We start from the raw sequence: 16,315 nt of genomic DNA on the forward strand, positions 1-16,315 counted from the left end.
TAGGCTTGTTCTAAGGGGAAACAGAAAAAGGAGACACATATAGGTCCTGCCTCCAAAAGTTTAAAATACAGCTAAAAATGTGCTTTTCATTTCTTAAACATTAGAAATTCTAAATATGTTGATGTTAACTAAAATCCTTTATTGGGTCTATATTCTTTCCAAAAAAGGCAGGTTAATTTGGGCTTTATTGACAGATACTGCTGATAAACATATTCAGAACCAAAGTTCCAACAATAGTGAGTGAGGGCAGCTACTGAAACTGATTCCAAAAATCACATTAAGCTACTTGGGGGAATGGTATTATATAATATGCCAAATCATAACATGTGAGAAACACAGCTTTAAATACCCAGGACCTGTTTGGTTACGTGTTGTCAAAGCTTAATTTTCCAAAATAAGCCTTTTTTGAGCTATTTAAATTTACAAATGGCTTATAGATCCTTCTAGCATCAGTTGAACATAACAGCATCAAGGGGTGTCAAGCCATTTCCAAAAAGATAATTATAATTCATTTCAGAAATTCAGAAAGCCCAATTACTGAAAACTGCAAGGGCCCTATCAATCGACAGCTTGACTATAGCCCACCCCTTCGACTTACAGCACAGACCACTCTTCTGAGTCCAGCCATCAGTGCCAAAGGGTAAACTCAGGGGGAACATCTCTACCATTAAGACCCCAGGCTGTGCAAATGGAAAGATTTTGACAAGACCTCACATCTTGGTCCCTAGCACCAAGTAACCAAAAAAAAAAAAAAATCACACTTTTATCAAGCAAGCAATCACTCAGGAAGACCTAAGTGTCACATGGTTGCAGAAATACACACTAGGAGGTGGCAATAAATAGTTTCTAAAAACAATGGCTCTTTTACTCATTGAATCGGTCACTTTGCCCATATCACACATGCTATGATTTAAGCAAAATGTACCATGTATCATACATAGACTTTAGCCTTCCATCAATATCCAACCTGTATAAAATAGGTAGATGAGAACCTGAATAAACACTACAAATCTATTGGTTCTGAACTAGGAAAGTCCCATGTCTTGCTGACACACAAAATGTTTAAGGGAATTGCTAAGCAGATAGGTTAATATTCTCTGAAACAACTTCTCAGGCAATTCTATTGTGTCTTTGGTGCATATCATCTGAAACTTCATAAAACTGGTGAACCACACAAACCATACCATGTTGTTACGAAATTCATACAAACTTAATGCACCCTATTGCAAGTGTAATCACTGTATTTGTGAAAGTCAGAAAGCAAGGTGATATTTACAAATACTTTAAAGTAATAATTCACTCACTCTTTACATCAAATTTGTGAGCAGTGAAAATTATATGCATTTCACAGATAAGGAGCTGGACATTGACATAAAATGCACATAAATAAATTCAGAATAAGAATATGGATTCACTGTCTTTAAACCTCCCTCCCTCCTTCACAGTTTTTTTCCTCCCTCCCTAATTGAGCAAAGAAGCTTAGATGAATGTTCATACAGGATTGTTTTACTAACTACTCTTCCACTCTTTAAGTATTATAGAACTAGCAAGGAAAACTACTATTTAGATTTTGTGGCAAGTTAAAAGACAAAGCAAAATCTAAGCAAACATCATTTCATAATCAGACTACTTTGACTGCAGCCTAGTTCTGGGTGGGCCTTGGTACATACAGCTAGGTAACACAGAGGTCCAGTACAGAAATAGACATAATTGCTGAGACAGAGTTTGGAATCACTATACTTGATTCACTTTCTAGGTTCAGATTGAGGTTCTAACTGCTAAAGCATAGACAGGAGTTGAGAGCAAAAACTAACAATATGGGAAAGTAATTGCGCAATCTAAATTATGATCATTTGGGTGCCCAATTCAACACCCTCATATATGTACTCTATCCAATGTAAAAGTGAACAGGTATACAATTCTGTCACAAACCAGTAGGGATAATAGTTAAGTTACATCTCAATCAATGGTCTCATCCAGATTTTTTACTAGTTTTCTCTCTAAATATGTGACTTCTAAGCACAGGGATAGAATTTACTTTTCAGTGTACTTTTCATTTACTAGAGTAAATGCAGTGTTACATTATCAGGGTTAAATCAAATTACATGAATTATAAAAATACCAATTCACCTTAAAGAGAAGGTTATTCACTGAAGAAAGTGAGTACTTGTTACATTTTGGTGAGGGAAAAAAAAGCAAATGGAAGAATATTAAAATAATCATCTCCTAGCTAAAGTTATCTTTAAAAAGTATTATAAAAAATCATTATTTTAAACATAAATAAAACATTTTTATATTAAATGTTAAATTTGAAAGTAAACCCAAACTTTCTTACAAAATAGCCTATAGGAAACTTGGTATAATAGACACTCAAAAACACTAAGTAAATGAACACTGCCTAATAGGCGTTAATATTGTAACGTCTTTTAGTAGTAAAAAGATCTTCTGTGAAGAAGTTGGATTCCACTTTGATCTTTTCAAAGTAAAATTCAGCAATTCTATCCTTGATGAGGTATCATATTTTGGAATCCAAATGTGTGTGTATGTGTGTTCTTTTTTATCAGCTTTATTCATTTTATTGAGACTTTTAAAATAGTAATAAAGTTCATTTGGGCATTAAATAAAAAAAAAAACACCCTTATTATGGTGGCTTCAAACTGCGTTTTTTAACTAAAAACTGTCCCCTATAGTCATTTTAGGCAGTATTGTAACCAAAGTATAAACAGTAGGAATTTAACCCCTCCTTTCTACTTAAAATACAATAAACTTCTTAAGTACGCAGAGTTTGTACACTTCCCATTTTAGATCAAATCAGAGTTAAAAAAATATAAAAAGAATAGGATATGCATTAATATTAATCCATGTGCTGTTAGGTTCCCACAGAAATATTTCATTATTCATCTTTAAGATCACTTCTCAAGGGTTGTTTTATCGAAGGAATGATTTTTCTCTATTCTCACCATCTTTTATGATGAAATGCTCCTTTTCCAGTTACTTATTGGAGTTGTTATCAGTAAACACTATCATATACCTCCAGTTCAAGACATGAATAGCAGTAGAATACTTAGTTTCAATTATAAATAATATGTATTCAACAAATAATGCTGCCACTATATATGCTACAATAAACACATGAGAATGAGTATACATTATTTTTCATAAAAATGTAATTTCTAATCAATTTAGATTTCACTGAGAAGACATTAAATACTTAAACATCAGATAGTCTCCTGTGTTATAGAATGTCAGTCAGGTGAGATCTGAAAGAGATTCTTTATTGGTAGCCATATACAGTTGACTATACCTTCAATCTCTGTGTTTACTTGCTATTTAAGAATTATAGAACCTGGACATCAAAACACTATCAATGCAATTATCACTACAGACTCTCACTGGCTCTTTTAAAATTTGGTTAAAAGTTGCAAAGTCATGATGTATACAATTACTGCAGCTACATTATTTGAAAAAGAAATATATTATGCTGCTAAGACAAAAAAACATAGAAACACATAAACATCACAATGTAACAATAGGAACTCATAACTATTTAATATGAAAAATTAAATTTTAAAAATTGTTAGAGAACTTGGGGATCTTTCACGTCAGCAAAACAATCTATATATTTCCAACTTCTATGATACAATAGACATTAAAATACTTCAAAGAAATGACATTCAAATGCCTCCTTTACACAAATAATATTGCCAATACTAATAAAAGTGATGCCCTTAAACATGAACTGCTCTGCTACTGGTGATTTTAAAAATGTTTTCTTAGTTCATTTTATATTTTAGTTAGCAATGAGCATTACATATTAATCAGTTCTGTGTTGACAGAGAAACCTAGTCAAAATACTGTTTCTCGAAAGTAATATACATCATATTGCTTGAAACTAACAACCATATAAAAATGGCAATCATTTAATCTAAACATTGATTATGAAAGACAACTGGCATATATTCAAGCAGTGTGTTGAGTTCATGATAGTTTATTTACAATAAAAGTACTTTTACTGAAGCTAACATGATATATAGGTTTCTATGTCAATTACTACAGTCTCTTAAAGTTATAAAAATATTATATAAAATACCACAGGCTTTAGAGGATATAACTTCATGTGGTTCTGATACTAGCAGCTGAAAAGTGTTCATAATTTAAAAATAAATAAACTATAGAGGTAAACCAGTTACAAAACAGCAGAGGACTGCAATAGTCACAAGAGTGAAAAGAAATGCTTAAATACACAATAGCTAACAAAATGGTGAAGCAGTTGGATCAAAAGTTTTAAAAACCTCTTTCAGAGATTTGTCGTCCGTTTCTCTAGTGGGATCATTGTCTGTACTGGGGCTCACCTGTCCCGGCTGCCTTGCCTGCCTTGGATCACTGTACTGGGGTCTAATTAAGCCTGTTAATGCCTGAATAGGAAGACTGTGCACTGCTGGGACCTGAACCAAACCAGGGCCCCTGACACTATCTGCCTGTGGGTCAGCTGGCCCGTCAACAGTGACATCCATGTTTGGAGTGGTTTTCTGTGGTAGGATTGCTTCTCCAGGAGAAGGCTCATTTTTGTCACTACTTTTTAAACCACCACATTTTTTCTGGTTCTCTGCATTTTCTGTTGCTAGCTCTGATGCAGACGAGGAACTCTGTTCCCTAGGGTCATATAGACTAATACCACTAAGAACTGAACTTGTAGCTCCCAGTGGAAGGCCAGCTGAAGATGAGAGTTTAGGGGCATATGGAGGCAAAGCCCCAGGACTAGAACTGCTAACTACTGTCTTTGAAGGCTGTGATGAGCCAGGATTTGATCTGACTAAATGAGGGGCACCCTTTGATATGTGTGAATCTTTCAGAACAGCTTGATGAGACTCTGTATTGTGTCTGTGAAGCCTAGGATCAAAGTTTTTTTGCAGTCTAGGATCTCCTAATTTATTTCCTGAACTATGAGAGTCTCCAAGTTGTTCTAGGTAGCCTTCTCTATTTGTTGTGTTAATTTTGGTTTTGGCTGCTAATTTTGAATCAGTGGACACTGTATTTTGATGATCACTTTTTGTATTCCATAATCTACTGAGCCTCTGGTCAGCTATAAGAGGGGGCAAAGGTAAATTGATTGAAGATACTGGGTCAGGTTTAGGTAAAGGGACTGGAAGTAAGTCTTCTGGAGCCCATACGATGTGTTTTGCAAAGTTGGGTTTGGCTAGGATAATATCCATTTTAATGTGACTGAACTGTCTCAATTGTGACCTTGGATCCTGGAGCACAATACCAGGGGAAGAATCCAAAGGTATTAAGAAAGCTTTTTCTCTCAGTTCTCTTTCTGTATCTTCATCATCATCATCTGCTCTTTTGTGTTTTGTGCCAGCATCTGCATGATGTAAATCAAACTTTGTTCCACCAACAGAAGAGCCTACATGACCACTTCCATTCCCTCTTAATTTCCTCGGATCCCACACAAGCCTAAGGTCCAGTGGGGCAGACTCGGAAGATTTCCTAATGTCTTGCCTTGGGATAGTCCTAAGTCTAGGGTCAACAACTTGATTTCCTTTACTTTTCTCTTTAGCAAGTCTTGGATCCGTAGGGGTACTGAGTTCTGTGGAAGCCTGTTGCTGATTCCTTAAAGTTTCCGTTTGCTTCTGCAATGTTTTCAGTATTGACTTGACACTGCTTCCTTCTTCTTCTTCACTACTGGAATACCAGTTAACGGTATCATCTAAATGTAGACAAAAACTTATAGTAAAGAACGAAGTATTTATATTTGTCCTTAATTAAGATTAAAAATAAGGGTACTCTAATTTTAAGAAAATGCATCACAGAAATGTCACAGTTTCAAAGCTGTAACAAGATGTAATATGACAATTATAAGTTCAGTCCTTACATTTTATAAAGAAAGAGGTACAAAATCTGAATGTAAATGATGTCCTTCTAGTCAGAGAAAAGTCAGGATCTTTCATTAGAACTGGTCAAAGGGAACTCAGAAGTTTGTTTGGTATGACCAGATTGGGGTAAACGGAAAAAAAAAAAAAAACAACTATTGGAAAGGAATATTAAAATATTTTGGATCTCTTTAACTCAAGTAATTCTGAAATTTCATAGCTCTGAATTTACCAAGTAAGAAGGGAGACATACTAAAAAAAAAAATCTGAACAAAAACAAAACACTAATAATGATGATTAAGTGAATACAGAAGAAAAACAGAACAACAGAGATAGGTCATTGGGTAGCAGTTACTAGAAAATGATAGTTAAAATCTTTTATCAATTTTATATCAAAGGACAGATAAAATTTATAAGAATGGATCCAAACACAAAAATCTAGTTGCTGAAGACGCCTTCTATATAGAGAGAAAACAATCCTCTCATATAACATAATCAATTGTATAGCACAGTATAAAATTTTAAATCATCTAGAAAAGTTTTAATTTTATTTATTAATTCATGAAGCTCTGTAAGACTTTACACATATAACCACTGAAATGGTTGCTTCTTAAATTGTACATGAAATTAACTTATTAGGAATGCCTCAATTTTCCTGTGGAATGAAGAGTTAATGTTACTTTAATGAAAATGTAACAAAGTCCACATAATATCTTGTAGCTACGTAGTTTTACAGTTATTTATAAATTTTGTTTAAGAGTGGCCAAAAATACTAACTTTGTAATTCATAAGAAAATTATGTTTTACATTTTTCTCTCCTTAACTTAGTTAGCTAAAGTTGTGCACTTACTGATTTCAAAAATAGTAAGGTAAACTTAATGTTTCCATATAATCTTTTATAGTAAAAATACTATTCCTTAATAATACGGCAGAACCTTAAGTATAAAGGCTATGTCCATAAAGATTTCTCTAATGACTGAATTCTTTTGAACTTGTGCTAGATGTGAAAATTCCTGAAATGGAAGACAGTCTGTTCCTGGTCTATATCTTCTCTTTAAAAAGAAGAAAAAGACTTATTAATAACAAGTCGGCTCATCCAGGGTTCACACTCTAGTTTCAGATACATTCACTATTCAAGTCAATTAATTAAAATAATTAAATACTAATGCATTAATGGCACTGAAAACCAAAATCAATCCCAAGAAGATGGAATTATGAGGTAAACTGAAAATAGATAGTTCAAAGGATGTAATTTTTCAAATTTTAACCTATTTAAGACTATTTCAGGAACTGAATGATCCCAAATAGGTAAGATGCTATTATAACATCTGACACACCTTCTTCCTTGCTTGATGCCTTTTGAGGCTGGGTGCTATTTGGTTCTTCATCTTCTTGGTATTTCCGAGTAAATCTGACAAAGAGAGCTCTCTGCATTGCAGGAAGGAGACTTGGTGCAGGCACAGGGCCATGAGATGTCATATTGCTGCCATCAGATCCACTCCCGTGGTTAAGTGAGTCTTGAATAATGGAAGGCTGGTGCTGGGCAAATTCACCATGCCACATCCCATCTACATATATAACACAGAAAGTGAAAGTGACAGTACAAAACTCCATTAGAGAGTACCACTGTGTTATAAAAAAATTAAAGTTCTAATGATATTCACACTTGATTATCAAATTATGTGATTATAATTTTTTTAAAGTTTCTGAAGTTCTATTGTTACAAAGATTTGGTTAAATTTCAACCGTATGTTAAAGTTTTAATTTTATCACATTTTACTTAGCTTCATTTAATACATATTCTTATTATGTTTTTAACGAAAAATAGGCCTCTACATATTTAAATTAGAAATGAGTTATTTCAAAAGGTAAACTTACCATTGGAGTTACTGGGTGACTGAAAATTATGTACAGCATGCTGTGAATAGTAATTGTCATAAAACTCAGCTGGGTTTTGTAGGGACTCATAATTAGTGTTGAGTTGCATTTCACTAGGACTTTGCAGATGTGATAAACCAGGAGAACAGTGATTCTCTCTAGGTACTTTCATCATATGTTCTGGAAAGCCCAGGCAATGGTAAGTACCACTCATATTTGGTGGTGTTAAAGGTATATCTTGAACAAGTACTCCAGCTTGACTGGGAGGGCCTATAATTCCAGGTGGACCAGGTGGCAAAGGTGGGCTATGTGGCATTGGTAGACCAGGATGAGGTCCTGGGGAACCTGGGTGCATCACAGGACTATTTTGTCCCTGAGTCATATTAGATCCAGGACCTGGACTTGATCCAGAACTATAGATATGTTGAGGATGTGGGCTGCTTTCCTGAAATTGTGGTCCTGGCGGTGAGGCACTATTATAAAATGCTGGTGGCCTGTAAACAGAAAGAATATTCCTTAGTTTTAAAAAAAAAAAAAGAGGGCCTCCCTGGTGGTGCAGGCGGTTGAGCACAGCACTATGACGCTGTTGCAGCCTCTCCTGTCTTGCCCACTGCTCCCCTCAGCAGTGTATTTCAGTCAGTCTGCCTGTTCTGTTCCCTGCTCTGTCTCTGGTGAATCCTCTCACCCTCCCGCACATCTGGCCTGGTTCTTATATGCATAAATAAATAAATCTTTAAAAAAATTTAAAAAAAGATATAAATGTTACAATTCTAATAAATATTGGCTAAGCATGTTTTTCTTTTCTTTTCCTTTTTTTTTTTTTTTTTTAACATTTTAAAAGGACCGGTTTATTAGGAAAGGAGAAAAAGAGAGGCCTTTCCACAGTAACAGGCAGGCAGGAGAGCTGCCAAGTATTTTTCTATACAGGATAGAATACTATATTGTTAAGAAACAATGTATTCCATATTATCTATAGGTAGAAACACCAACATATTCATTTAGCCTTCATTTTACCTGACAGTTTTCTTATTTGCTGCTTGCTAACAGCTGTTCTAACAGATACAAAGAAGAAAGATACAAAGATCACTAAAATTACCTCTAATAATACCATCCAGAGATAATGTATTGGTTCTCTTCTATTCCTTTTTCTAGGTATACACAGACTTTTTTTCATAATTAAGTTAGAATTATATTTACATAAACATACAACTTCCATTACAGTTTCCAAGTTGCTGCTGTTGGTATATAGAAACACTTTGTTCTTCCTCTGGACATCTTATTAATTTATTATTTTTAATAGTTTTGTCAGTTGATTACTTTGGGTTTACTGGAGGAAAATGTCCAAATAGTAAGTCTGCCTCTCCACTTCTATTTATCTTTCATATTTTTCTCTGTTTGCAGTGACAAGGATCTGATACATATTATTAACAAAACAGTAGTGTTTTTTTCTTAACTTTAATAGAAATGCTTTTAATGGTCACATAAATTGCAATGTTTGCTATCACTTTCTTGTTCTTCATTTGTTGAGATCTCATTGCTTCTCTGAGCATTGAAGGTTAAAAGAAAAATCAACAATGGGACTTAAGGCCCAGGTGCATAGGCCCTGGAGGATGGGCAGTAGGACCGGAATGGATCCATCCTACCCAGAGGTTTTCTTCTAGTAACCTAAGGAAATACTTCTCTGAAACAACCAAACATGTTAAAGACATATTACTTACTATCTGAAGACATTCAACAGCAGTGAGGGAGGCTTATAACAAGGTGGGAGGAATGTCAATCCCATTTACCTGGCAGTGTCTTCGGGATTACTGGGTGAAGAGATTTCTGAAGCTGCCTTAAGAATTCCCTAGAGAATAGCACTGATGGTTGGCATTAGAGGACAGGGACAAAGAGGAAGGCAGAAGCAGCAATCAGGGTGCCTATGACATATATGCTAAGTTTAATTACATGATTAACCTGGAATACAAGCTAATTTCTTAAGAGTCGTTAGGTGGGAAATGCCACAATTTAAAAAAAAATTTAACTTACTTTTTCCCAATCTTATGTGCTAAATCCACAGTAGGTTTTACAACTATTTCAAAAAGAGATGGAATTTTCCTGAAATCATCAGAAATATCTGTCTGAAAATCATCTTCAGGATCAGAAAAGGGAAAGTGCTCTGGGGGTGTTGGCAGAAGTCCAACTCCTGGAGGTGGTTTGGGAAGAGGAGTTATGCCACGCCTTCTAAGTTCTTCTAACTCCCTTTCATCTTCATTTGTGGGTTCTTCATCAGTATTCAATACCTAAAAATAATTTGCAAAGATTGCTATATCAAAACAAGCTTTCTTTCTCACATTTAAATCTCTGAAGACTGCAATAAACTAGTTTTTTTAAGTAGGAAAATACAACAGTAAAATTGAAATGGATTAGAGATCAACAACTCACTTTTGATAAAGAGTTTCAAAGAAGTAAAGAAAATTTCTCAAAGTAAAACAGCTTTCTGAATGGCAGAACAAAGATAAGAATAAGAGTCTTAATTTTTAATCCAGTATTTGTTTTTCTAACATACTATACCAATAGAATAAAGCAAAATAATAAATTCTCGATTTCTCAGCAGTTTTTAAAAAATATGGTTTATAAAACAGGATTTGAGTCAAATGAATCTGTTCAAAGACCTAACAAATAATGAAAGTACAAAACATCACTTACTTTGTCCAGAAGTTTCTTTGTTTCTTTAGTCAGATCATCATGTGAAAATTTACAGTTGTCTCCTTGGTAACATTTTGCTCCACTATGGTAGAATTTGCATGGAAATTCATGTAAACAAAAATATTAAGGAAAGACCAAGCAAAACAAAATCCAGTATTTTTTAAACCAAAAGACATAAGAGTGATGAAATTTAGTAAGTGTCTTATTCAGTACTATATTGTACTGAATTTTCTATCATGTCAATAAGACAATTTAAAGATTAAATATTTTAATTATGCAAGAAAACATTCAAAAACAATTCAATCTCTCTTATTCTATTAAAATGAAGAAACTTTTTAAAGAAAAAGATTTATTATGGTTATAGCAAATACTATGAAATACTGTAATTATGTAAGCCCTATTATTTTCCACAGTAAAATATTATACACAACAGATAAATTTGTAGTAAGATGAAGATGCAGATGAAGAAAACACAGGGGTTTGATACGTCATGTTAACGTGAAATACCCAAACAATGAAGATTATAGGTTAATCCTACTTAATATTTTCTAAAGAAAATATTAAAGTATGGTGAAAAACACATTTTCAAAGGTGTATGTTCAGGGAACACACCTGGTTGGTTATTACTGTGATCATTTAAAAAGCTCTTAGCAAAATTAAAATACAATCATTTAAACTGATTCTTTAAAAACATCTTAAACCTACAGTCAGGAGTCAAAGTGAAATGGCATTATCATTAAAACATTACATAAACAATATAATTAAAATTAAATAAGAGGTACAAATATGAATAATTACCATTATTTATAAATGACATGACTATGGGGAAAAATTCAAGACTAGATTGAAAGATTTTAGAACAGTTCATTCAATAAAGTACTGATTTCTAAGGAAATATGTCAAATAGGAAAAATTTTACTTTTTCTTGAATAAGATAAATTATACATATATATTCTGACAAAGAAAGGAGGATGATTTCCCTATTACAAATGCCCTACTATTATAAAGGAGAGTAGTGAAATAGCACAGTGTATAATAGCAATGTAGAAGAAGGTTACATGCAAAATTTAGGATCAGGTAAAGGTACCATTTTACATGAATGAGAAGGAAAAACTAAAGTTCTTCACTGCACATCACAGATTAAAATATAATCCACATGAATTAAAGAGGTCAATAAATGCTAAATGAAAAAGAATCTTCATAATCCTAACTAGAACACACTTTGTTAACAAATTATGTACAAAATACACACACACATATATCTACTCACAAATACGATTTTGTGACATATTATTAGCATGTTTATCCTTAAAGAATTACATTATTTAGGATTAAAAAAAAGTTTAGTTTGAAAATTATGAAACATATACCAAAACAGAGAAGAATAAAATGAGCGCCCATGTGCTAGCCATATAGGTTTAATAATTTTCTTCATTTAGCAATCTGTAACACCCTTATGTTCTCTCTATAACTTGTCTTCTAAACACTGACATATTTTAAAGCATATTTCAAATACATTTAATCTATAAATATTTACATATTTATTCAAACAGATAAAGGAATATTTTCTTTAACAAAAACCACAGCCTTATTATCAATTTGAAAAAATCAATTTCATCTATACCCTGTCAACACAAACTTTCCAGACAGTTTCTGAAAATATCCTCATATAAATTGCTTTATTCAGATCAGGATCCAACCATGATCTACAAATTGAATCTTGTTAATACATAACTCAAGTTTCCTGTACTGATCTCCAGAAGTTTCCTTCCTATTTTTGAATCAAAAATTCAAAATTGCATCTATTTCAAAATTTATCTGGAAAAAGAACCTACCAAATATCAAATTGTGCTAGTGAGGCAGAAATAGCTACAGCAAAATAACACAGACATGAGGGCTAACAGATACATGAAGCCAAGCAGAAAGTCTAGGAAGGTAAGTGAACCATGTATACGTATGGGCGTATGAGGTTTTACTCCCAAAATTACATAGTTATGTAAGTGAATGACACAAAAAATTTAATTAAGAAACATAAACATTCATTCTATTATAAAAATACAGTTTCACATCAGTGGGAAATGGTTCTAATAGTTATAAATGATAGTGAGTACCTACTGATAAATATTTACAGGGGGAGGTTTAACTTATAAATAATATTGTATATTTTAAAGCACTATATATACAAAATCCTAATTTGGATGGCATCAGGAATACAATTTAAATGTACACATTTCCAAAGGGAACACACCTGGTTGGTTATTACTGTGATCATTTAAAAAGCTCTTAGCAAAATTAAAATACAATCATTTAAACTGATTCTTTAAAAACATCTTAAACCTACAGTCAGGAGTCAAAGTGAAATGGCATTATCATTTCATGTAGGAAGGATATCATTTCATGTAGGAAGGATATACAGTGTTTAATTACTGAGTGTTAGTTTTAAATAGGACCTAGAAAATTAATAACTTACATATAATAAATTTAATGAAAATTTTCACTTGTTCAGGGAATGATAGAGAATATTGTATAAACACATATACTCAGCTTTTATATTTAACAAATTCCTTCAAAAATATTTTGAAGTCAATCATGGCAGTTATTTTAAAGATGCTTTTATATTCTCTTCAGATCCAAATACTCTCTTCCTCCCTAGAGGTAAACAACTAGAAAAGTGGCATGTGTCTTTGCAATTACTTTTTTCATAGTAAATTACATCTGTGTATATCCACAAACAATATTTATTATTGCTTTGCATGTCACTAAATCAATAATCATGTTATATAAAAATTTTGATAAGACTTTGAGTTTATAATTCATAACAATGCTAATTAAGAACCTAAATAAAATAAGTCATAGAATAAATATTTTGCCAACTACTCTTTCGGGAAGCACATTATTTTAAAATACTTATAAACTGAATATAAAATATAAAGTACCTTTATGTCACAAATTTTTTTCCCAAAGCGAAGTTACTTCATTTACCTAAAGAATAAAATTCAATTTGCCCTTTTGCAGTACAAAAGGTGATGAAACTTGGTTTATGTGATGTGATATTTTAGATTTAAAACCAAACTAGGCTTTCTAGGTTGTACTTATGCTATTTAAAAAACCCCAGTGATGCCTTAAAACCTCAATATTTTGGTTAACATACTTTTAATAAAGGATATTATGCATATAAATGCAGTTCTCTCCTTTGGTACAATAACCTTGTAAATAAAATTTGCAGATCTCTTTCCTCTTTTCCAACTCTGCATCATGATCAAATTTACATTGATCTCCCTGTTCACAAGAACAAAAAATGTAAATCAAAAGGAAAGGGGAAAAAGAAACGAATTAAATTTTCTCCATGATGTTACATGGTGGAACAACGGTGATTTATCAGTATTAATTATGAGCTAATAATCTAAACAACCCTTTCAAATTCTTGCCCAAGACAATGGATATAGTTATGTGCAAAGAGGTAGCACAGTGATCATGACTGAGAAGATAATGTCTGGGTTCCATCAACATTTTTATTTATTTATTTATTTATTTATTTTTGTGGGACCCTTACCAGTGGCCGGGGATCGAACTGGCGCTGCAGAGGCCGTGGGCAGCCTCGCAACCCAGCGCTCAACCGCTGCGCCACCAGGGGAGGCCCACCACCATTTTTTTGAGCCACTGTGGAGGCTTATTTAATCTTTTGAATTAGTGATGTATAAAATGGGGGAAATAAAAATAACTACTTCATAACTTCACTGCTAGGATTAAAACACTTAATATTAGCAACCCACTTTGTACTTGCCACACAGTCAGCATTATGTGTTTGTTAAATAAAATCTGATTTTATTGTGGCAGAATATAATTAAATCAGTTCTGATATACAATATTTTCATGCAAGATACATTTTGAATGACCAGTTTTACTATAGATATTTGAAAGGTTAAAAAACTAACCACCCACTCAAAAGACTTTAAAATTTAAAGACTATTTTGGAAGCTAAAGTAATTTATGATGATAACTCTATAAATTTACCTTAATACATCTCCCTTCCAGAAAGTATTTACAGATTTGTTTTCCTTTGTGTTCCACTGTGTGCTGATTAATAAATTCCTGAGTCATAACTTTCCATTTTTTCCCTGGTTTACTATACTGCAAGGAAAAAAAAATCATTTGAATACACCATATGAAGTATTAAATAGTCATTAAAATGTATAGTCAAATGGATCTAGAAAACAATACAAATTCACTATTAAAAGTGGTCAAGATGAGACATTCTGAGGCTTTACATTTATTTGGAAAGAAATATACTTCTAGTAAACTGCCTATTGCTAAAATCCCTATTTCTATTTTATTTATTATAATTTTAAAAATTATGAAAAGCTTGAAAATTAACAATAAAACTCAGTTTTGGCAAAGGTACAATAAAATACATTGTTGATAGGCATATTATAAAAGCTAAAAACATTCATCTTGCTTGACACAGAAGTTGTACTTTTCAGGACAATTCTGAAAGAATTATCAGGAAGGCATATAAAGATTTATTCACAAAAAGTAACTACTATAGAGCTACTGACATAGAAAAACAAAACAAAACAAAATCCACAAAAAAATCCCAGAATCGTTTTACCCATCCAAAACTAGGAGACTGGTCAAACATATTATGATACATTTAGGTGGCAGAATAGTATGCAGTCATTAAAATATCATGGTGTGGAAAGACCAACTTTGGCACAAAATTTGGGACTTTATTAAGTGAAAAATCTATTACAATTTATAATAATAAAGACAAAAAACTAATAAAGTACACTTCTACCTTTAACAGTGTATATCTCTAGGTGGATATTTTTAAAAGATGAGATAATTTGCGTGTTATTTATTTTGTACTTTTTAGGGAAAAAATACAGGGAGGATATATTACACTTAACTTTTAAATTACAAAAAAAATAAGACGTGTACAGTAGGAAATCTCACAACTCTATTTGTTTTCCTTAGTTCTTCAGTCTTCAACTTTTACTGAGTATAAAAAGATTGAGTAACAAGAGCATAGACCCTTAACTATGCTAAGGACTCACATTCATGATCTCTTAACAAAACAGCATTGTTTTTCAAGCACTTAGCATGTACCATGCCTTGTACATGAGTTATTGAGGAGCTCAATAACTAGTTGCTCTTCTGATTTTAGTTTTTCCTTTTCCCTCAATTTTCTAGGAGATCGAGAACAAAGCACAACCTACTGAAAACAGGAAATTGCCTCACAGCAAACATTTGAGGCAACAGACAGCTAGACTTAAATCTGATCTTCAGTACTTGCAGTTGAAATATGTATTTTATTATAAGAATTCTGAAAAAAAGGACAAGAGAACAGATGATTCTAGAGGTTCATTTAAAAAATATAAGTATATCCCAATTGCCTCAGAAAAACACAAGAAATTGCTTATATTATACTCTGATAAGATCATTTAAAATATCTTAATTTTATGTAAATTTGGCTCACAAACATTTTCCATTTCTAGGCTCATTTAGAGCAAGTAGATATAAATGAAAAGCTAACATATGCCTTTCATACAAAACATTGTGGCTGCAATAAAACAGGCAGCTATAGAGTACATTATGCAAAGCCAATGAGCCAGCTGGCAAATATAACTTGAAATTACAAAGTAGAAATATTAGGTAATCACCATAAAAATCATCTTGGAAAAAATTCACCAAGTTGCACCTATGTTTCATTTGAAATGCAGTTCCTGTGTATGCTACTTTCTAATGACATGCCTATCATTTTAATAGGATTGTGTTGTGTGTGTGTGGGGGGGGAATTGTTTAGTTTTTTAGTTTAGTTAAGTTTAAATGAACAGAAAGTATCTCGGTATCAGTAACTACAGGAACCCTGACTTTAA

General features: G+C 32.7%; 1 protein-coding gene across 6 annotated transcripts in view; it reads right to left on the reverse strand.

The window, feature by feature from the left end:
* Nucleotides 1-2,320: 2,320 nt before the first annotated feature.
* The window catches only part of ZC3H6 (zinc finger CCCH-type containing 6), a 52,446-nt gene continuing 38,451 nt past the window's right edge, over nt 2,321-16,315 (reverse strand). For all 6 annotated transcript variants that reach the window (XM_054701851.1, XM_054701852.1, XM_054701853.1 and 3 more), the window contains 7 exons: nt 14,454-14,570; nt 13,605-13,718; nt 10,440-10,547; nt 9,780-10,033; nt 7,752-8,245; nt 7,211-7,441; nt 2,321-5,710 (listed from right to left, as the gene is read on the reverse strand). In XM_054701851.1, the coding sequence (XP_054557826.1) occupies nt 4,251-5,710; nt 7,211-7,441; nt 7,752-8,245; nt 9,780-10,033; nt 10,440-10,547; nt 13,605-13,718; nt 14,454-14,570 (2,778 nt within the window). In that variant the 3' untranslated portion in view covers nt 2,321-4,250. The remainder of the gene's footprint in view (nt 5,711-7,210; nt 7,442-7,751; nt 8,246-9,779; nt 10,034-10,439; nt 10,548-13,604; nt 13,719-14,453; nt 14,571-16,315) is intronic.

Source organism: Talpa occidentalis, unplaced genomic scaffold, assembly GCF_014898055.3.
Source record: "Talpa occidentalis isolate TD23 unplaced genomic scaffold, MPIMG_talOcc4v2.1 talOcc4.5, whole genome shotgun sequence".
Classification (NCBI taxonomy): domain Eukaryota; kingdom Metazoa; phylum Chordata; class Mammalia; order Eulipotyphla; family Talpidae; genus Talpa; species Talpa occidentalis.